Source organism: Anarhichas minor, unplaced genomic scaffold, assembly GCF_050575085.1.
Source record: "Anarhichas minor isolate MPS153535 unplaced genomic scaffold, ASM5057508v1 ptg000042l, whole genome shotgun sequence".
NCBI classification, from domain to species: domain Eukaryota; kingdom Metazoa; phylum Chordata; class Actinopteri; order Perciformes; family Anarhichadidae; genus Anarhichas; species Anarhichas minor.
In genome coordinates, this window is record NW_027466488.1 from 3236666 (window position 1) to 3258405 (window position 21740).

Sequence of the window (21740 nt, forward strand, 5' to 3'; positions counted from 1 at the left end):
CCATAAACATTCTGAAAACCTCTTGATGAGTTGACTATAATACAGTGCAGGTTGTGTCAGAACTTTTCAAGTGTTTGAGTAAGTGTACATAGGTGTGTGTACAGAAGCTACAATTGTTGTTAATTGGACTTCATTTAAAAGTAAAGTTGTTGTTTTTTTTACATATTTTTCTTTTTCTCTCAAGCTTCTGAACTTGGATTCGAAAGAGCTGAAATAAGATGTGCTCTCCCAATTTAGCTCAGGACAAATGGTTCTTGCTTATCTGCGATGCCTGTGTGCTTTCATGGTAACAGTGTGGTCTTGTGGCCGAATCAAAAGCCAAATAAAAGTAAGTAAATGTGACTTCTCTGTTGAGATTATCTAGGAGGAGCATTTAGCTTCATTTCAGGTGTGAAACTAAGCAGAGGAAGTCTTCCACATAGAGAAAAAAAAGGTTAATCACTTCACCTTCTTCTTTCCAGTGCTAGGTCACCAGTTAATCAAAGTGAGAATTGATCAGATGTCTGGCCCACTATCCCCAGTCTCCTCCGTCTGTGTGTGTGTGTGTGTGTGTGTGTGTGTGTGTGTGTGTGTGTGTGTGTGTGTGTGTGTGGGTGGACGTGTGGACGTAAGGCGGGGGGCCCCAGCACTTCCTGCAGATTCAGATGGAGTTGTGTGTGTGTGTGTTTTTGGAGGGGACGACGGCTGAAAAGGAGAAGGAGAAGGAGGGGGCTTTTGAATTCATCAGGACCCCCATTGCTTGGTGTTTGAGTAGAGTTTTGGCATTCTGTCTTTTGTCTGTTTTGTTTTGCGTGCTACCCCTCCACCCCCCACTGCCCCCCCCCCCCCCCCCTCTTCTCTCTCCCTCTTCTGTGTGTCTGTTGGCTGATGAGTTTGTCTCTTTGTCTGGATTCAGTCAGACACTGCGTCACCTCCTGCCTACAGACACACAGACTCAGAGATAACATCACAGTGGCAAAGACTGGGGGAGGGGGGGGGGGGGGGGGCGAGGAGAGACAGATGTACAGACAGAGCCCTAGCAGTGGGGGGATGGGTATCTCTCACACATCAATCATTGGCTATGTGCCATGAAGCCAGCCTGTTGTAGTAGTTCATAGTTCAATACTCCGTCACTCTACTAGTGCTGATGAATGCTATGATTTATTTTCTAAAAAGTGCCCAAAACTGTGTTCACATACTAACTTCTCGCCAGGGGCTTAATAGTAGAATGACAAGCATCACGGTTATACCTCTTCTTTTCCTCATAGAGGGTGTGTGTGTGTGTGTGTGTGTGTGTGTGTGTGTGTGTGTGTGTGTGTGTGTGTGTGTGTGTGTGTGTGTGTGTGTGTGTGTGTGTGTGTGTGTGTGTGTGTGTGTGTGTGTGTGTGTGTGTGTGTGTGTGTGTGTGTGTGTGTGTGTGTGTGTGTGTGTGTGTGAGAGAGAGATACCTCAGGATTGTGACGAGGGCTGTAATTACTTCTGTCAGTCTCAGGTAACTGAAGTCGGGGTTCTCTTTCCCATCTCTGATCTGGAGAGAGAGAGAGAGAGAGAGAGAGAGAGAGAGAGAGAGAGAGAGAGAGAGAGAGAGAGAGAGAGAGAGAGAGAGAGAGAGAGAGAGAGAGAGAGAGAGAGAGAGAGAGAGAGAGAGAGAGAGAGAGAGAGAGAGAGAGAGAGAGAGAGAGAGAGAGAGAATTCAACAAGCAGTGTTGGTAGTCAAATCCAGGTACTTTGCAGGGTCACGTGTCATAATAAGAAAAGTGAAGGGATTTTGCGAGAATCCTGCAACCGACGGAGCTATAAAACAAATGGTGGCATCACAATGAGTTAAATGAGCCACATATGGGCTGTCACGGTATGAAGCTTCGTCCTCCCCCTCAGAGGTAATGGTATAGATGTATGGATGTAGTCAGAGCTACATACAAGCAGGAAGGACAGAGGGCGAGCCAGGCTGTTCAGTGTGTGGGTGGTACTGAGAGAGAGAAACACAGTGAGCAGCTAGCTAGAGGAAAGAGTGCAGGCTGCTTCCCCCGTGGGACTGCAGCATGGCTGTCGAACAGAGCTAGCATGTATCTGTCAGTGTATATATGTGTGTGTGTGTGTGTGTGAAAAAGTGGGGGTTGGGATGCAAATGAAGTTGATGTGTGTGCACGTATGTCAGTGTGCTTCTCTCGCTGCCTTAGCATTCATTACGTTTCAGTGTCGGATGGTTTGTATGCAGCCTCGTCGGCAAAGACGTTTTTGTGGTCCACGTCTGGTGTGGAGCCCAAAAGTCGTGTCAAAAAAAAAATGTAGAAACAATGCACCATTTGTTACTGTTTTTTTTCACCTTTGTTACCATTTTGTGTCACTGAAATCTCTTCCTTTCTACGCTTGAATTGCTAAATGTTCTGATATCAGTGTGGACAAAAGCTACAGGCGAATTCAATAGTGTTGAAAGATGAATACCTTCTGATGGTATGCTATGACAGTAGATGCTGTTTCTATGTTCCCGTGGAGCTAAAGCTCTCGTATGCTGAATACAATAGATGGGTCAAAAGGTGGCCTATGTATTACAACAGATTTAATTTATTGACATGTTTAATTATGATGACTTCACATATTGTTAATGTTAAGGTTAATTGTGGTTCTTATTGATTGATGGATTTATTCATTCATTGTTATATCAACAACCAATGCTTTACTTAAGCAATGAGAGAGGTTTTGCACCATCCAACTCTACTATATCATCATATTATGATTCAGTGTTAAATACAGGGTGCCATATCGCTGTGTATCGTGACGTAATACATTTTCTGGAAAATAAATTGGATCGTTAATGGCTAAAAAAACAGATGGGAATGTGTGTTTTCCAGCAAATTAAATACCTGACATATCAAGGTACTTTATCTCATTTATGTGCAAACAAAAAGATGCTGCAACATTGCCGAAATGAGTCTAATACACCCGGAGATACCACGATAGATATCCAAGATCTTGGATTTATATAGTCTAATACCAACCCACATCAGTCACTCCCGTTCATTTTGTGCTCACTGGAAACACTTTCATCTGACTGACTGCTACTGTCTTCTTTTCTTTTTTTTTTATCACCAGGGCCATTCCACACTTCAGGCATCACAGGACTTCAGCACACTATTAACATGGATGGCAGGGACGAATTCACCGAAGACAATGAATGCTGCAGCAACAACTCCCAGGAAGTACAAGAGCAGGATAGCATCTCAGGTACAAGATGGAAGGACGGGACGAGGGGGGGGGGGACTGGATGGACTCTGTGTGGGACGTCTTGGGACCGAGGGGTGTTAGTGAGAGTAAGCCCTGCTCTGTGTTCTGTTGTCCGTCTGTATTGATAGGGCTGTGTTTGCCTCCATAGAAGACAGCGATAGTGACCTCGACAACCTCGGCGAAGACTCTTCCTCCAACACCTCTGCTGACGACCACATGACCACCAAGAGAACGCAGTGCCGCCTACAAGGAGCGGGAGTCAAAGAGGTGGGAGGTTGGGCCACTTTTGGTTCATAGTGGTATTGCGGCCACTGTACTGGGAAGTTGGTGCTTTGGCATCGGGGTGGGCAACATATCGAATATACTCGATGTATTGCGAACGTTGCATCCGGATAGTAGCAGGGGACCGGAAAAGAGCCCGGAGAGAGCGAAAGAAGTGAAGTGCCTGTTTCAGAGAAATGTTTTATTTCAATTGTTTGAATAATTAGTCAAACTTAATAATAAGGAACACATTTCCAAGACCAATCTGACTTCAAAATGACAGTACACCACCTCAGAGTGTCACTCGGATATCATCAGGACATTCTGATGTGTGTAAATTGTCATATATAATACGAACTGTGTTCCCTCTGAATTCAGATTAGTTTATGTGGCAGAAATTCTGTGATAAAGAGCTCCTAAACAAGAGTGTCTTTAATTACACACGTACAATCAAGGTTTAGGCTGCATTTGCGTCCTCTCTCAGTATCCACTTTCTGAAGCTACACAGACGTCGGTACTTCCTATTATTTTCAGACATACAGTCAGACGCTACCTGTTATTTGAGACACGTAGTTGGGTACTTCTTGTTATCTCCAGTCATACAGACAGTCATACAGAATGCATATCTGGACATTAGATTCATTACAGTATTGGTCCACTACGGTTAACTCAAATGATCACGCTGGTATGATCAGACACATCAAGGGGTTAAATACAATAGTTGTGTTCTTTTGGACAAAATATGATAATATTGCATTATAGATTGCACACCGCTGCATAGCCCAAAAATATTGATGTTATTTGTAAGCCATACAACCAATACTCCACAGTGATGAATTTTTGACGCAGATCTAACATTTTTATCTTTGTCTAGATTCAAATATATATTTGTTAAAAATTTATTTGACAGATTTGACTCTCGTGAGATTTGTGTCAAATGAGTAAAATTGCGAGATAAAAGAGGTATTTCTGTTAATAATACTTTCGCACTTCTGTGGGGCGTAACAACCAAAACATGCCCCATAAACAGCGAGCACTTCAATGAACAGAACACCTCCGGTGTCAGACGAGATGTTTTGTGCCAGGACCTTCTGTTTGAAAATGTTCTGTATTTCAACTTGTGTGTGTGTGTGAGAGTCACATCTGTGACAGCACACAGCATCGTGTCACTGTTAGTGAGTCACTGGGGCTTGTGAGAATTTTGGCTCATTCACACACTCAACACATCACCACCACTTGCAGAAATGCTCCAACTGGAAACGTGAAGTGAGTAGTGACTCCACATCAGTTTGGTATCTAGATTGAACTTGTGGAGATGTCGTGGTGCAGCTTTGGCTCCTGGTATGTGTTTTAATGGTGCTTGGTTTCCCTCAGGAGAGCGAGGAAGGGGCGGACCACGGCAACAACTTTGTTTGTCCTCTCTGCCCGCTGGATTTCAGCAGCCCTGAGAAGCTCATCTCCCATGTCTACCAGGTGAGAAAGACACTGTGTCGCCTGTCCTAATCTACGACAGAACCGAGAAAACAAAGCAGCTCCTGCAGATCCTTTATTGCAGTCTGTTTCTACTATGCTAGTGGGAGGTCATTACCTCTAAAGCCCTTAAGGAGCTTACAGCATCAGTACCTCAGTGAAATGTAGGTTGAGGGAGAATGTGTTGACTTGTATGATCTAGTGCTTACGTTGTCCTGTAACTGCGTGAGACCCTTACCTTTTACAAAGTGTGTTCAGTGCCAGATATCTTGAAGATATATTGTATATTTGCTAATAGTAAATAGTTTCTTACGCTCCCTTTAAAAATGCTGCAGTTGCAGCCGGAGTCTTTATCTTCCATTTTACAGTAATCCACACCTTCCAGTCTCATCCTGTGTGTATTCATCAATGGCCGTGAGGTCTCACTTATTATTCAGTAGCTGATTTACACCGTTCCTCAGCATTTGCAGAATTCAAACATTCAACACTGTGCATGCTTTGTTTTTTTGTCTGCAAGTGTTAGGCAGTTTGTGGTTATTGCACTTAAAGTTGCTGAACGATGATTGTGCATTCTGTCACTGAAATGTTGAGCAATTGCAATAGTGTCTGTGTTGATAACCGGGTGTGGAGCGTAAGTACAGCGGTCTCAAACCGTAACGGTGTGATTAATTGCAAGGCTAGTTCTTGGCCCTGATGATCACATTTGAATGTCCTGTCATTTAAGTTTTACTTGTAGACTTTATTTCCAAAACATTTTTGTTGTAATGCATTAGTATTCCATTTAAATATTTGCTTTTTATAAAAAAAAAAGACTAACTTAACATGCTTATAGCATGCACAGTACTGTCAAAGATAATTATATTTGTTTTTATCAAATATTAATTTAGATCTGATTCTAATAACAAACGCATATGTTTCAGTATTTGTGAGGGATCACCCACAGTTTAAGATATGATTATATTAATATATCTTTTAATGTTGGAGGTGTACTTTATCATTTGTTCCCCTTTTTCAGTTTCTTGTTCTAAGCTTGTTTCACTGTCTTTACCAGCACACGACGATGATGAGCAACAGCAAGAGCTATGTGTGCCCAGTGTGTGGGCGAGCCCTGAGTTCTCCTGGCTCGCTCGGCCGGCATCTCCTCATCCACTCCGAGGACCGCCTCTCCAACTGTGCCGTCTGTGGCGCACGCTTCACAGACACCAACAACTTTAACAGGTTCGGCTCATCTCTACTGTGGCTCAGGTCTTTAATGCACATTCATCTTTCAAAGGAATTACCACCGATACATTTTAGATGCGACGTTTCGGATGTCGAGGCATTATCATGGTCCCAAAGTGTCTCTGTTTTACTTCAAATTATCAATAATTAAGCAGTCGACAGATGTCAAGTCAGTTGCTTTCACTGTTTTTTTTGTATTTATACATCTATATTTAATTTGAGTAGAAAGTCAGCTTCCACAGTTGTAAGGTCTATAAATGACAAATATATCATAATGAATTTAAGATGCAGCGTTTACCTCGTAGGGTTTCGCTGCTGTTTCTTATTAATTCTTGAATATTTTAAACAAGATCTAAGGGTTCAGTCACCTCAGCAGATCCATTTATCAGCATACAAAGGCAGGCGACGTCACCGATTCAGCAGGAGAAACCATTTTTAAATACTGCAGTGAACAAATTAAAAGAAAATGTCAGCAGTTGCAGGTCACACTCCTTCAAAAGACGTATTCGGGTTGACTGGTTTTCTATTTGTCCGTCCAACAAGGAGTGAAATCTGTGAAAAGGTTCTGAAAATGATGTGGAAGTGTGTCTTTGATGCAGAACACTAAAACAACAGAGCAGCGGTTGTCTCGGTACGAGATAAGAGAGGATGCAGAACATGAGGGACGGATAAAATTAGTACCGTATTGACAGATTTAATGGAAATAAAAGCGCATGTTGCTTAGCAACTACCATTCCTTTTTAGATTTAAACAGCACTGGCGAGGTCAGGACACATAGTAGAGGGAGAAACTGAGAGGCCGTAATGTAACAGCAGAGAAAAGAAAGGAAAACCTCGAGCTATTATAGCTAGTCGGGTGTTGCTGTAAGTGAAACGGCATAAGTACGGATAAATCACGGGGTCAGATAAAGGAAAGAGAACATGTTGTGTAAGAACGCCTCCAGACATAAACAAGGGGATGTATTATTACATACATAGTATGACCAGCTGTTTAATGCTGTCTTTTTCTTAGGGAGAAGCTTAAAGATGTCCTCGACACAACCAGGATGGACGTCTCCGAAGGAGGGGACAGCTGCCCCATGTCCCTCTCCAGCAGCCCCATGACCAGCCCGGGCCCCGGCTCTTGCTCCTGCCACGGACCAGGCCCCAGTTCCTGTCAGGGCCCTGACCCCAACCCCAACCTATGTCAAGCCCATCGTACCTGCCAGGGACCAGGCCACATGTCGAGCCAGTGTCAAGGCCCCCGACCGTGTCACGGCCCTGGACCATGCGCGGGCTCTGACCAGGGACCCTCCTTTCCCTCGCTGCCCGATAGCCTCCTCTCTGAAGGGCCCTCACTGGCATCTATCCCCGATGCTCTTAACTCCTCTTCCCCGGGCTTTCCTCCCATCCCCGACATCCTGAGCCCGATGCCGGTGTATCCTGCCGGAGTGCTGCTGGTGTGCAACAGCTGCGTGGCCTATCAGCAGCTAGTGGACGCCCAGTCGCCGATGCGAAAATGGGCCCTGCGTAGGAAGAACGAGCCCTTGGAGGCCCGCATGCAGCGTCTGGAGCGCGAGCGCACGGCAAAGAAGACCAAGCGGGCGTGCGAGTCGGAGGACGAGAGGGAACTCAGGAGGCTGCGGGACCGCGAGGCCAAGCGCATGCAGAGGATGCAGGAATCGGAGGATCAGCGGGCACGCAGGCTGCAGAGGGACAGGGAGGCCATGCGTATGAAGAGGGCCAACGAGACTCCGGAGAAGAGGCAGGCCAGGCTGATCCGCGAGAGGGAGGCGAAGAGGATCAAGCGACGGCTGGAGAAGATTGACCCTGCTCTGAGGACACAGATAGAGCACGATCCTGCTGCCATGGCGGCTCTCACCGCAGACATGAGTCTCTTTCAGTTCCCCTGCCCGATGCCTGTCCCTTCCATTGATAACGGCCTGTTCATGAAACTGCCCTAAAGGGGCCAGGCCACTAGAAGAGGGGGGGGGGGGGGGCAGCAGCACCATTAACCTCTGCCATCAGGCTGCCATGGTCACAGTGAACCATTCCTAGGTTCACCTCCAGCTCCTTCTGTGTCCAACAGCTTCACAAACTGCGTTGTTAAATACAGCGAAAAAACTACTTCAATTTCTAATTTATTACAGTCTACAAAACCTTGGGAACAGGGTTGAGAATGTTTCATATTGTATGGATGATGACATAAAAGCATGTTGTAAAGAGATTTATCTGTTCGTCAGCAGATTTAACACAGTTCATTTCTAGTAGGAGCGGTTCTACTTCCTGTTGGGGGGGGGATCTTTTTGCACATGGACCTTCAGTGACAGGAGAGGGGACTTTGTAGCCTCAGACCCTCCTTCCTCCCCCCCCCCCCCCCTTCCTTCTGGTCCACTCCGCCAGCCCAGTGACTCGGGTTTACTGGTAGCTACACCTCTCTGTCTTCGAGCTGCCGCCGGGGGGAAGTTCATTTTTCCTTTCAAACTCTACTACCTCAGCTGGCGCCTATAGGTCGCGCTGTCTGTCTCGTGGCTGACTGCGTTCTAACTCCAAGCTTCCAAAGCTCTTCGTGTACTTTCACACTACGACAGAGGATTGCAGGTTGTTTCCCCCCACACAGTTTTAGGTTATCACTCAGGCACTTTTAATAGGACACAAACATTCACAGGAGCAGCTGATTTACAAACACACCAGGTCTAAATATGAGGTTTGTTAGTTCTTAACAGATAAATTAAACGAATGTTTTGTCCTATTGAACGTGCCCGGTGTTGAGCAACATTCCCACTCGCCTCCTGTGTTGTACGACTTGATACATTCGCCTCTTTACATTCTCTTTGCCAATATTTAAATCTGTTTTCTTTTTCCTGCCTTGTTACACTAAAATATTTTGCCAATGTCATTTTTTTTTTTTTTACCTTTTTTGTTACAGAGCTTTTCTTTGGCTCATAAAAAAAAAAAGTCAGTCTTTGCTGCTGTTACTGTACAATACATTAGTTACCTCGTATATATATATATTTTGGGCTCATCCCGCTAAGGAACATTGTGCTAAAATGTTCCATCAAATAGTCACAATGAAACGGTTCTTAATATGATACTCTACTTGAATTCTGACACATTTGTTTTCCTCGTGATGAGTGAATTACAACATGAGAATGTGTTGTTATCATCGTTTTGAGGGTCGTACACAGATGAAGCATTCTCTGCATGCGGTTTGTGTAGCATTCACATGCTTCGTAAAGCTACAGTACCTTCAATATATGTGACCTGCACCACTTACATTGAGGTGAAGTTATATCATCCGTCAGCAGAGTTGGTGAAATATATTTATTGATTCATACGAGGGGACTCGTTTTAAACTCGTTTAAACCGGTTTTATTTTGAATTCCCGTCCGTTACTGAGCACTGGGGCTAATCTCACGACACATACGGCCCATACTGGGAGAGAGACTTTATTTTAATCTATGTTCATTAACCTCATTCCAGCACATATTTATGCAATATGATGTGAATATATTTTTCTTGTGAAAATGTTTTTTGGGGTTATTGTGTGACCTACCATCAGTGGTATGGAATTGTATTAATGTTTAAATTAGAGGCCGTGTCTGGATATCCCTTGTTTAATGTCCTGCCTGTACGGTTTACTTCCAGCTTTTCTCGACTCCACTGCTCCACATGCAAACATTTACAGTGTCAATAGGCAGTTTCTGAAATATTCTTCAAGGAATACCAGAGACGAGGACAAGTCCCGGTTCTGTTTGAGTCACTCCTAGACGAGAGTCCATCTGCTGTTTGTCGCGTCAAATGAAAAGAAAGGAGGATTTTTTTTGTTGTTTTTGTTACATCCTCGGAGGCTTTTCTAGGAGTGCATCAAACCTCTATGCAACAGATGTTATTTATTCAAAGGATATTAATTCACTTTTCACTGAAACTATGCAGAATGCGACTTTAATTTAAACGGACTTCAATGCAAAGAGTTTCGCTTCTCAGGCAATTTAACTCAGTGAGAGGGCTCCGAGCCTATGACGACACCCTGGTCCATAAGAATCGCATCAAACGATGTGACAGCAACCGCTTGTGTGACTTTCCCCCAGAGACGCTTTGTTTTTAGATGTTTTCTCTTCCTAGTTCAGCACAGGGTCTCTCACTGCCATCCTATTCATGACATCCTGTAACGAGGGCGGATCAGTGTTCTCGACAGAGGCTTCAGGGGTCCTTTATTTCTCTCTCCTCTCAGACTATGAATACTGGGTATTCTCAGAGGTTGCTCTTTGAAATTGCTGTGATCACCTTTTGTCCTCCGGTGGACCAATGTGACAGAAAAACTGCGGCGCCTGTGGTCTTGACGTACTATTGCAAAAGGAAAGTCCTCTGAGCTCTGAAGTGACGCTGGTCTTTTACGAGCAGCACCTTCGGTGCATGGGTTAGGTAAGCACTGCATGTCGTGAAACTGCACTCGTCCTAGAATGGTTCAATACGAGCTTGTGTTCTACTGTTAGTTTATGCCTGCCTGTTTTTTACAGTTTAATCAAAAGAAAAAAGTTTAAAAAAAAGAAGAAAATTGGCCTTTTCTATTTTAATTCTATCAGGATTTCCTCTCAATGTCCATGTTTACAAAACAAATCTCTCTGATCAAGGCCAAATGAATGAGCTAAACTGCTAATGAGAACATTCATGCTTGCTGCGATATCAATGCATTGTGTAGGAGGATGGCCTCCCCAAGGTGCCGTCCTCTGTTACTGGGTGAACAGATGTACAGACCGTGATGAAACCTGGTAAAGAATGTGCAAATAAACGTTGACTTTACTACAGTGGCAGTGTCCCGAGTCACTTCCCTCCCTCCTGTGTTTTATACGCACAAGTACACATTTCTTTAACTGTGAGGTCTTTTCAAATGTCCGGTGTGTTCTTTATGCCTCTGTTCCACTGGATTAAAAATGAATCCAGAAATAGTTTTAGCAAATAATAGCCATACAAATCTAAAAACGTTTAAGAAACTGAACACCTCATTGTGAAAGTAATCGCTTAGTATTGGTGAAAATTAAACGCCACGGATTTTACAGCATTCAAATACTTATTTTTACTTTAAATTTCACTGATGGACATTTTGTCGTGTCAAGTAATGCAATTAAAAAAAAAAACAGGGTTCATAAATTAAAGTCCTTACTATTTTTTTATTTAATAAATAAGTAATTTTGGTGTAAGGTACATGATCTTATACAAGTTTTAAGCTACTTGATTTGTTTTTAACTTGAATATTGAGATCAGAATGCGGCTAATTGATTTAAACGACTAATGTGTACTTTTGAGTTTTGTACCGTTTCACTTTCTATCTGAATTTGTGAAACCTAAAAATGTCACTATTTTAAATTCAAACCGCATGAATTCACGTAAAGTTCATACTTCATTCCTGTCTACTCGGTGGCATTTCAATCTCAGTAGTCGTTACATGTTGGTACTTATTCAGTTGCTTATAAAACACTCATGATGTATATTATTGGCTTCCATAGATTTATACCACCATGTTTACCAGCTATACTTCCTAGTCACTGTAGAGATTACGCATTGACATTCAATCATATGTATACATAAACTACATAGTGTATAAAGGAGTTACATTAGCTCCCCCATAACAGCTGCAGCACTTCAATTATTCTATATTAATGCACCAGTGACAAACTATTGTACATTCTTTACTCTGTTGCTACTTTCACTTTAGTAAAAGTCGACCTCAAAACCCTAAATCACTATAAATGCCACTTAAGAGAAAAAAACCTCAAATAAATGCAACTAAAGAAACACAGCACACAAGTTGGATAATAGTTTATATTTATATATATATATTATATTGTGTTTACTTAACAAACATGATAAATGCAATGTCTCCAAGTTAGCTGTAACAATAAAAATACAATATCTTTGTGTCCTTAAAGTACATAGAATTAAAACAGCAAAATGAAAAATAAAACAGAAAACCACCCTAAGTAGTTCACAGAGAGGTACAAATATACAGTACAAATCTATTTTATTCAAAACCAGTACAAATAAAAACGCAACAAAATAGAGATATTAATGCTTTGTTAAAGTCAGGTAGGTGTGGGGTATTTCTAAGGGAGCACTTTCGGTCAACAACTCTAAGGCTTCTGATAAAGATCAATACATATTGGTACGGCCATACGATATTAAAACTCACTATACAAAGTTCATACAACCTGGATTATACTTGAGGATTGAATGTTACGTTTACATCATTGCATATATTTTGCAGATTTAGGCATTAAAAAAAAAAAAAAAAAAAGGCTGTTTTTTTTTGTGTGTTTTTCAATAGTTGCGCGTCACATGAAAAGCAGCGTCACCTTGTGGCAATGAAAGTATAATGTCAAATCTGAAAATACAGACTTCTTTAAAACTTTGAGCCGTTCTCATTCTCCTGATTTAACTGGACGTCAGCGACACCAAAATTATCTAAATTCACCTTTTGCAGTTCAATGTGAGATCAAACAGGAAGTAGTTCACACGGGGAGTAGAAATCCCCACTGCCAACATCACAAAACATAATAAACCGTTACATTACCACCAGTGGAAAGCTGTCTGCATTTATTCACCTAGATTCAGCTGTCCAGAGACTGTGAGACCAAGCACAGGACACCAAACACGCTCCATTAATTCTAGGGGATAAAAAACTACTGCTCTTGTGCAACAACAATAAAACAAATGTGTGTTTGTATGGAAATAATGGATTGCCCTCCGTTGCAGACACTCTTCTCATCGTCTTGATAAGAGTGCTTTCCATTTACTCTACTTGCGCACAATGAAAAAACAGGAATTAAAAAGGCAAGTATGACGGAAAAAGAGTGTTAAATATGTAACGGAATATTTCATGAGAAAATAAAAGAAAATACAAAACACCACACAAACACAAAGTTGCAGATTTCATGGTTGAAGCGTCTGGGGCCGGAGAGAATTCCCCCGTCACCCCTTTTGAGAAATATGAAGATGAATTTCTGCTCACGGGCGTGACAAGAGTGTCAAACCTCGACGTTTGTGATTTGCTCTTGAACAGCCTGAGAAGGGAACACGAGTCCAACAGAAGCATTTCCATTGTTCCAACTTCACACATTGAACAAAGCAGAGTTTAAGGCATTATCAACAAGCATCATCAAAGCTATCTATACAAAAAAAAAAAAGAAGAAAAAAAATACAGCTATCTACAGAAACACACACCCATGATTCTGTGTGCTTTACATTTTGGAACTCTTCAATTTACCAACAGTTCTAAGCTCAAAACACTGTAAAAAGGAGGGAATTTAGTGCAATTACTTACAGCAACAGACTATCAGTGATGTGAATAAAATTCATCGGACATCTTGGTAGTAGAAGTCGAGCATCCCTGCTTAACATGGCACACACGCGCTGCTCAAAGCAGGAACCAAAACAAAACACAAGGCTCATGGCAGTGCAGTCTCGCTGCGAGAGTCAACAGGAGGTCGAGTCTCAGGTGGCACCGCTCGCACCATTTAAATCTCGTCAAACGCATCTCGACTTAAGATGCTGATCGTGCCAAAAAATAATGCTGGACAAACGCATGAAAGTTGAAGCGATACTCGTCTTCGAGTAGTTTGGCTCCGACCGTGTGGCAACGCGAGAAGATAAAAGTCGAGTCAGCGGTGTGCTATACGTAGGAAGATGGGGACAGCCGAGCAACACAAATAGAAAGTAGCAAAGCAGAAATACTGGTTTGTATTCTTATAAAAAGGTCATTCAAAGCCAAAGAAAGAAAACCCTATAAGCAGTGTAAACGGACTGCATCATCCCAACCTGCTTCAGAGCGCTCTACTTAAGACGATGAAGGGCACAACACTGAGGTTACTGCATAGAAAATGCCAACACTACATGTAATGTGTTCAGGTATTATGTATATTGCTTACAGCATGAAACTAACTCGATGTTGGTGATCTTCTGAAGGTGAGATGTGTGTGTTTGAAGAATGAAAGCGAAGCACTTTAATAAAAAGGATCGGTTCACATTCTCAAGTCGATCTCAATACAATACGAACTCCATTTGCACACTGAAAGAGTGATTAGTCGTCGTGATCATTCCTCCCCGTCCATAGCGGCCATGAAGAGAAACCTTGAAAAGCGTTAGGAAGGAGTCTTTGTCCAGCCAGTGTGGACAGGAGGGATGATTACAGCAACCTAATAACTCTTTATGGGCGTATGAGAATGACCTGTAAGAATATGAAGCGATCCTTTGAAGCTGCTCTTCATGACAGAACCAGAGGATACTCGTCCTCTCTGCTCACAGAGGTCCGGGCTGCGTCCTCCGAGGACAGATTTTAAACATTCCAGTGTCTGGGGGGGGGGGGGGGCTGATGGACAGCACCGGCACATTAGTCAGACACAAAAACCATGTACCGGATTCTTCTGTCTGAGCACGTCCAACGAGAGGAGATATAACAGGTAATGCAGGAAATATTCAAAACACATCAAATGTTTTGCCAGAGCTAAGTCCCAAGATCAATGACGGGAAAAGCTGTGTGCGATTAACACTTTGAAATTGGAATGTGTGCATGAGGAACGCCGTCTGATCATTAAACTCTAAATGATTTTATGTGTGGTCTAATTGCACTTATTTTAAATTTAACCCGTGTTGGTTTTTTTTTTCTTTTCTCAGTGACAAAGATATAAATCTGTCAGAAGGAGGAAACTGCAGCATTCATCTTGGCTAATTTGTAAACAGGGTTAAAAATGAAAGTCAGTTTTTTTTTTTTTTATCTCTCACCGCAAAAACACAAACAATACTTCAAACATATTCCCATCATAAAAAAAAACAACATCTACTGTACTGTGATTCCTATTAACAAGGTCAGTGTGAAATCAATGAGTGATATTTTCTATGTGCAAGACAATCATCAGATACTCCGGATAAAGTATATCCGCGTACAAAAGCAAAGGACTGGATACGTTCAGAACAGAAAGACAGAAGAAGATAACGATCACAACGTAATTAGAGTCAACCCTTTCTTGGAGATGCACTTGAGTAAAGACATAAAAACACTCCATCAGTGAGACGGAGAACCAAAAGAGAAGCAGTTTCATCTACAATGACTTCTTGAGGAATTTGTCACGCATTGCTTTGTGTAGAAATACTGAAGAGTAGATTGAAAATGAACACCAGGATAGTGCATCAAGGTCGGTGTTAAGAGAGGGTCAGATGTCCCGCCTCGGATGGACAGAAGAAGGGGGGGGGGGGGGGGGGGGGGGGGGGTGTACAGCCGCGTGCTGTCAAAATAACTATTGCTTTAATTTGGTAAGTGAGCAAAGAGTAACTATGACAAAGATAAAAACCTCGTCGTTGACTCACTACCCCTCCATTCTCCTCTGGTTTCAGGCTGAACAGGCCCGCAGCCAGTCATGTGACAGGGTGGTGTCTCATTCCCACAGGTGCCTCCTCCTCCTCCTCCTCCTCCTCCTCCTCCTCCTCCGTTAATTACTTTGTTTAAAAAGTGCATTAAAAATCAGCCGTCTGGTCTGGAAAGCTTAGAGGTATAGTGAGGAGGAGGGAGGGTGTCGCTCAGGATGTGAAGTGAGAAACAGTTAAAACACTGAGTGATGGATACTTTCACCGATGGTACTGGAATGCACGATATCTCTACTTATCAAAGAGAACAAAGCATTAGTCAAAACCCACTTACACGTTAAGGCCCTGAACAAGAGGGTATGAGCAGAGTTTTGTTTTGAGTGGACACTGATTGATGAACAGACATACTGATTGACTTATCACTATTTCGATTGTAAGACGAGTGCAACGTGCCACACTTGGCCTGAGAGAGGATCCCATTCATTGCAGAGCGGCCTTCTGAAAAGGGAGGAGGAGAGAGAGAGAGAGAGAGAGAGAGAGAGCGCATCTCTGCTGACAGCAGAGGTTTTAGACTCCTGCAGGAGAAGCATAATGTAACATACACTGACAAGTTAGCGTCAACAGTGCCGACATCACCGCAGGAGCTGCCGATGTCAGCAACTCCTCTCGTTTTTTTTGGGTAAATGCTTTTGAAGGAAACGGGATCTTAGGAATGGAGGAGAGAAAGGATCAATGGCTGGGATCTTTTTTTAAATAGATCAGAACCTGCAGAGTTGGTAGCTTCGCTGTGCTACAAACATTCCTCGTAAGTCCTCGGTCTTCCAGAGACGGTTTGGTCAAAAAGGAAGCAAGAGTGTTCTGAATGCGATGGTAACCTCCAAGCATGGGTTATGAGGAAGTGATGACAAAAAGGAGGGAGGGAGGAAGAGGACTGCAGTGTGCAAGGACTATGGGAGGCATTTCATCCGCTACATACTTTCTACTCAGCTTGTGATGTCTCTGCTGGACCTCAGCTGGCTGGGAAACCACAGGCGCGTATCCTTTGGCTGAGTGACAACCGGACCGGACCTTCTCACCAGAGACCTTGTACTTTTGTATATTTTAGGTGTGCAAAATCTCAAACATTCTGAGGCTACATTCGCACTCTTTTTTTCCTCTTTCTCTCCTTGTCAGACTTACTCGTGGCAGTCTCCTCTACAGCTGCTACCAAATGTGATGCTACTTCCCTGCGTTAGAGCGCCCCTCGATGGACAGTTTGACCTCCTGGGGGATGAAAGAGGGCCTCGTGTGGCCGGTGGTGCTTATTTGAGGGCGTGGCCCCTCGTCTCCCTTCATACTGTATCTTTGGAGGCCAGGTGAGGACCAGCGCCTCTGAGACGCACCTAGCGCAGCCTGCATCGCTCCCATCCCCGCCCCTGCAAAAGCAGAGCCCTCTGTGTGCAAGTGGTAGCTGCTCTGGCTCCTCGGATGCTCTGCTGAGGTCCTACTTATTCTGATGGGCGACTCAGAGTGCCCGACAACCCCAAAATGTGTGGTTTCCTCCTTATCTACCACATCTTGTTCCCCATCCCTCTGTCTTTCTCTGTGAATGCGGTCTGGCCTGAAATGAGACGGAGGCCTTGATTGTTGGGGGGCCGGAGGGCCCATGAGCTGGTGACTTGATGTGGCGCTGGTTTTGCTCAAAGCCCTGGACAGGTTCTGCTGTTTCTGTTGCTGCTGTGAATGATGGTGCTGGGGCTGTTTCTGCTGCTGGGGCTGAAGCTGCTGCTGCAGGGTGATGGACACGCACACGTCTCCTACTTGCAGATGATGGCAGGCCAGGCCGTAGAGCTGGGCCGTGCGCTCGGGGTTGCAGGACGACCAGCCTTGCCCGAACACAAAAAACGGGTGCTCCGGGGGAACGTCGATGGTCACTTTGCTCTGCTGCTCCCCCACGGTGAAGTGAAGCGACACAAGACCCGGTCTCTGCTGGCTGGCACGGATGTCCACTACCATGCTGGAATCAATCTTGAGCCCCCCACTCACCTCGGCGCTCCGCACAAAGTCCTGAGTCTGGAGGTCCTCCACGCGCTTCAGTTCCCCGGTAGCCAGCTGGATGATGGCTCCCTTCATGAAGTGTGACGGGTTGGAGGGAGCCGAGGCCGGAGCGAGGCTTTGCGCTACGGCCTGAGCCACATCTGCTGCAGGCTGGACAGGGGGCTGCTGGGGCAGCTGCTGCTGAGCTGTGGTCAGCTCCGCCCTTTCAAGGAGGCACACTCTGGCTGAAGAATCGGAGGCTTTAAAGCTTGCGTTAGGAGAGGCCATGGTGGTAAACGCGTGGCTGGCTGAGGCATCATTAGCCTGTCCTAGGTAGTGTTGCTGTGGCGGTTGGGGGTGATGCTGCAGGTGATACTCCAAGGGTATAAGAACGGGTTGCCCGTTGGCAAGCATGACAGCATGGCCTGGTTGTCCCGCTTGCTGCTGGAGTCCGGTCACTCTGGGATCATTGTAACTCACAGCCTGGGTCGTGTACGCAGTCCGCCCGGAGATCACGCCCGTGCCCTCTCCATGGACATCTCTGGCTCTCTGGGCACCCTGAGAGAGGTTCAAGGGGGCAAAGGAGACCTCTTTTCGCACTCCACCATGGGAAGCCAAACGACCAACCACTTGCTGCACCTAAAAGTGGATTAAGGGAATTTAGTGTTAAACAGATAACTTGTAATTTTGCTGAAAGACACTTCATTTAAAACTTACAATAAGAAATTCAAATGTTTTTCCACAGCAGCAGACAGAATTATGGAATGCGAGTATGAAACATCTGTGTGGCTCAGTAAACCCTGATTTAACTGATTCATTGAGGTACCGAGGGCTTCAATGAGCATCTCCATGCAACCAAAAATGGCGTAGCTTTGGCACAAAGTAGCAATTGTGGCTGTGAGTGATTGCACAATTACATACAGACCCACAGCACAAAGCAGAGTCTGTTAATAATAATGTCAGCAACCGAAATTCTATAAAAATGTACTCGTATCATTATGCAAAGAAAAGGTGTGAGATATTAGTAAAAACTAATTTCTCATTATGTTGAAGTATTCCCGTCTGTATAAATCTTATAAAAGATATTTTACTGCTTGATCAACATGAGGATTATTTTTAAAAGCGTTGCCTTTTGGTACATTTACATGCTTCTGTCACTGGTCTGCTGCTGAAATTTGGAACTACGGGAACAGAGATTAACAGGAGTCATAAGTCACATTAGGAGTCGTTCGGTGCATCTCACCTCCAGGTCGATGTCTGGAGTGCTGCGCTGGCCAGGTGAGCTCCTGTCTTCCAGCCTTCGGTTCAGCGAGCCTCTGTCTTGGCTGTACTCCTGGGCTACAAAGTTGGATGCGCCCTGCAGCAGACGTGCATTTCTGGCAGCGAAGGCCAAGTCGAGTACAAGCTCCCTAGCTCCCTGCTCTTTATCGCCTCCGTTCATCTCTAGTTCATTCTCCTGCTGGGCACTGTGGGGGTCTCTGGTGGCCCTGGCGCCCTGAGGGTGATAGTAGACGGGCATCCCCCGAGAGCTGAGCTCTGTCGTGGGCAGGACTCCTACGTTACCGAGGTGCTGCTGGGCAGCTTGCTCTGAAGGCAGCATCAGCGGGACACCGCTGGATGCTGAAACTTTGGCAAAGGTATGAGCAGCGACCTGGGCCTGGGGAGGTGGGGACACAACACCTTCCTGTATGACGGATGGATAGGGAACAAGGTGGGACACAGCATGTTGCTGAGGAATAGTGCCTGAGGGAGAGATTAAGGATCCCGGGACAAAGCCAGGCGGTAGGGCATAAGGTACCGCTGCATAAGGGGAACTAACGAACTGGAGAGAGGAATGAGGGATCTGGGCATAACCGAGAGGAGGATAGGAAAGGCCTGGATGCTGCAGGAGAGAGGAGTGTACAGTGTAGGCTTGAGAGATGTGGCTTAACACTGGGTGGAGACTGGTAGGCGAGTAGGTAACAGATGGAAGAGCCACTTTGTAGAGCATACCGTACTGGTCAACTGGCACTGCTGGTATGCCATCAGAATTATCCACTCCATAATGAAGCCCCGGCTGAGCTCGCAGCCACTCTCCAGACGGGGCCCCTCCCTGAGTGTCACTGTTGGTTGCAGAGTTCTGAATAGAAACCACTTCATCTTCTCCAATACCACCACCACCACCACCACTACTACTACTACTACTGCCACCAGCCCCTCCTGCAGCCCCGACTCCTCCAGTAGTCCCTGCACCTCCACTGCTGTTGCTAACTAGGAGGTCCCTCTTCTTAGGAGGCAGGCACTCCTGGTTGCGCTCCTGAGCTGGTTTCATAGCAATCCTCTGACCAAGCAAGTGCCTTTACTGTACTGCACAGGAACTGAAACTTGCAAGCCAGTCGGCCCGCATAGGAACCAGATCTGAAATCACCGGGCTGACCTCGACTGCCAATTCACCTAGAACAAAGAAGAAAAGTCAAAGTATTCGTTGGCACAATTCAAATCTTTTCTCAGGGTGCGTACTGCCCATCACATCTGCGCTGAAATGATTAATACACATGTCAAATTAGATGAAGATTTTTTAGTTTCAGGTTGGAAATGATGGTGCTGCTACACTCATCTGTCACTGTAGAGACAGACATTGATGGAGAATGTTGTCATCAGTCTCTTTGACAGAGTGTATTTGAAAAATAAACCATTAGACTGGCCCAAGATGAACTTCACCGGCTCGAGATATACAAGATAGTTGATTTTTCTCACCAGGGACACTCATTCTGCAGGTCCTTTAGTGGAGCATATTAGAACAGTGAACTGCTCTGCTTTTGAATTATCTCAGTAAACCTGCTTACTGACCAGCACCAGATAGAAACCCCCCGTTTTATAAAAGTAGTTACAAGTCAGTTTTCTTCCAGTTACCGCTACACTTCACTTCGCACTAAGTTAACTATGTTTACCGTTAGCTAGCTCAGTGGCTGACTTAGCTAAAGTTAGCTAGCGACTTGGGAGTCATCATTTTCTAGGAAACACAGTAAAGTGACAGCATGACACGTTGTGCAGCAACATTAATCGTAGATGCTGTGTTCAGATGATAGATAACGTTATACGAGGCATATTAGTTATCGCTATAATGCATCACTGGGCACCAGCCCAAAGGTTCCGGCTAGTTAGCTGCGCGGCTAACACAGCTACAACTAGCTAACGTTAACGTTAACTGACTCGCAACTAACATGGCAACGCGCAGAAGGCCGATCAAAGAGGTCTCCGCTTTGCATCGTTGTGTGGACGTACCTCCAAATGTCATCGCGAACAGGCTGTTCTTCAAAAAAAGTTATGATATGCGGAGGGACAATTGAAGAAATCAAGGCAGAGGAGTCGAGCCCATTTCGAAGGCCAGCAGAGAGGCGCTCACCGATGACGTCACTAAGTTTATTCAATTTCCTGTTTTTTTTTTTTCTTCTCACGTACAAACATACAGCACGTACACCCAAGAGCAGACAGCAACATACGTTACGTTTTGCCCCCCCTCCAACTAATATTTGTACTGTAGTACTGTAGATATTTATAATATAATACTCTCGATGCCATTTTAACAGAGACTCACGGGTCATGTGATTTTATCGCAGAAAGATATTTTAAAATAACTCACAATAGTGAACTTTACGAAACAAATGCACCGGTAGTTAACAAAACCTCCGAGTTCGTTTAAATGCATCACATCTACATTGTGATGGTTGTATACAGTAGGGGGAGCTGGTGCCACGTGCACTGAAAAGGTTTCAGAGTGTTTGAATGCATCAGCCTCTTCAGCCTGAATTTGATAATTTGCTTGAAGAAAAAAAAAAAAAAAAAGTGTAAACCTCCTGCTGATAGTAATAATAACTGATAGAGACGTATCCACAGTAGATGTGACCTAGCATTTCGTGTTTGTAGCCTACTTGTCTGACTTTTTCATCTTTAAATAAATAAATAAATAAATAGCGGACTACAGACATGACAGGTCACTCTAGTCACACATAACCTTGGCTGGATTAGGCTGTTATAGGGAGCACATATTGACCCAAATTTCTACCATATTTCTATGCTGGATTCAGTTTTCTGTGTGTGAATTGCTCTGTGGTAGTATGATTGAAAAAAAAAAAAAAAAAAAAAAAAAAAAACAGAATTTAGCAATATGCACTATGTGAGTAAAACAAACTAAAATAACAACTCAAATGAACATGGGGAGCACAGGGAAGTTTGCCTGGTTGATAATCTATC

General features: G+C 44.3%; 2 protein-coding genes across 6 annotated transcripts in view; one reads left to right on the top strand and one right to left on the bottom strand.

Moving 5' to 3' along the window:
- The window catches only part of znf821 (zinc finger protein 821), a 16199-nt gene extending 5257 nt beyond the window's left edge, over positions 1 to 10942 (top strand). For 3 of the 5 annotated variants that reach the window (XM_076109808.1, XM_076109811.1, XM_076109812.1), the window contains exons 2-6: positions 3073 to 3204; positions 3353 to 3471; positions 4840 to 4938; positions 5987 to 6153; positions 7168 to 10942. In XM_076109808.1, the coding sequence (XP_075965923.1) occupies positions 3073 to 3204; positions 3353 to 3471; positions 4840 to 4938; positions 5987 to 6153; positions 7168 to 8098 (1448 nt within the window). In that variant the 3' untranslated portion in view covers positions 8099 to 10942. The remainder of the gene's footprint in view (positions 1 to 3072; positions 3205 to 3352; positions 3472 to 4839; positions 4939 to 5986; positions 6154 to 7167) is intronic. The other 2 variants (XM_076109810.1, XM_076109809.1) reach the window with 2 other exon arrangements.
- A 4455-nt stretch (positions 10943 to 15397) lies between these two features.
- atxn1l (ataxin 1-like) lies at positions 15398 to 21594 on the bottom strand. The gene is made up of 3 exons (XM_076109800.1): positions 20772 to 21594; positions 18751 to 19940; positions 15398 to 18146 (listed from the first exon to the last, which is right to left on the bottom strand). The coding sequence occupies exons 2-3, from the start codon at positions 19816 to 19818 to the stop codon at positions 16710 to 16712; spliced, it is 2505 nt and encodes an 834-aa protein (XP_075965915.1). The 5' UTR covers positions 19819 to 19940; positions 20772 to 21594; the 3' UTR covers positions 15398 to 16709.
- Between the last annotated feature and the right edge of the window lie 146 nt (positions 21595 to 21740).

Bases quoted from the DNA above. Each gene is read 5' to 3' on its own strand.
- atxn1l (XM_076109800.1), bottom strand. From the start codon at position 19,818: ATGAAACCAGCTCAGGAGCGCAACCAGGAGTGCCTGCCTCCTAAGAAG. The intron at 18,147-18,750 runs GTGAGATGCACC...ATCCACTTTTAG, and splicing joins CTCCAGACATCGACCTGGAG to GTGCAGCAAGTGGTTGGTCG.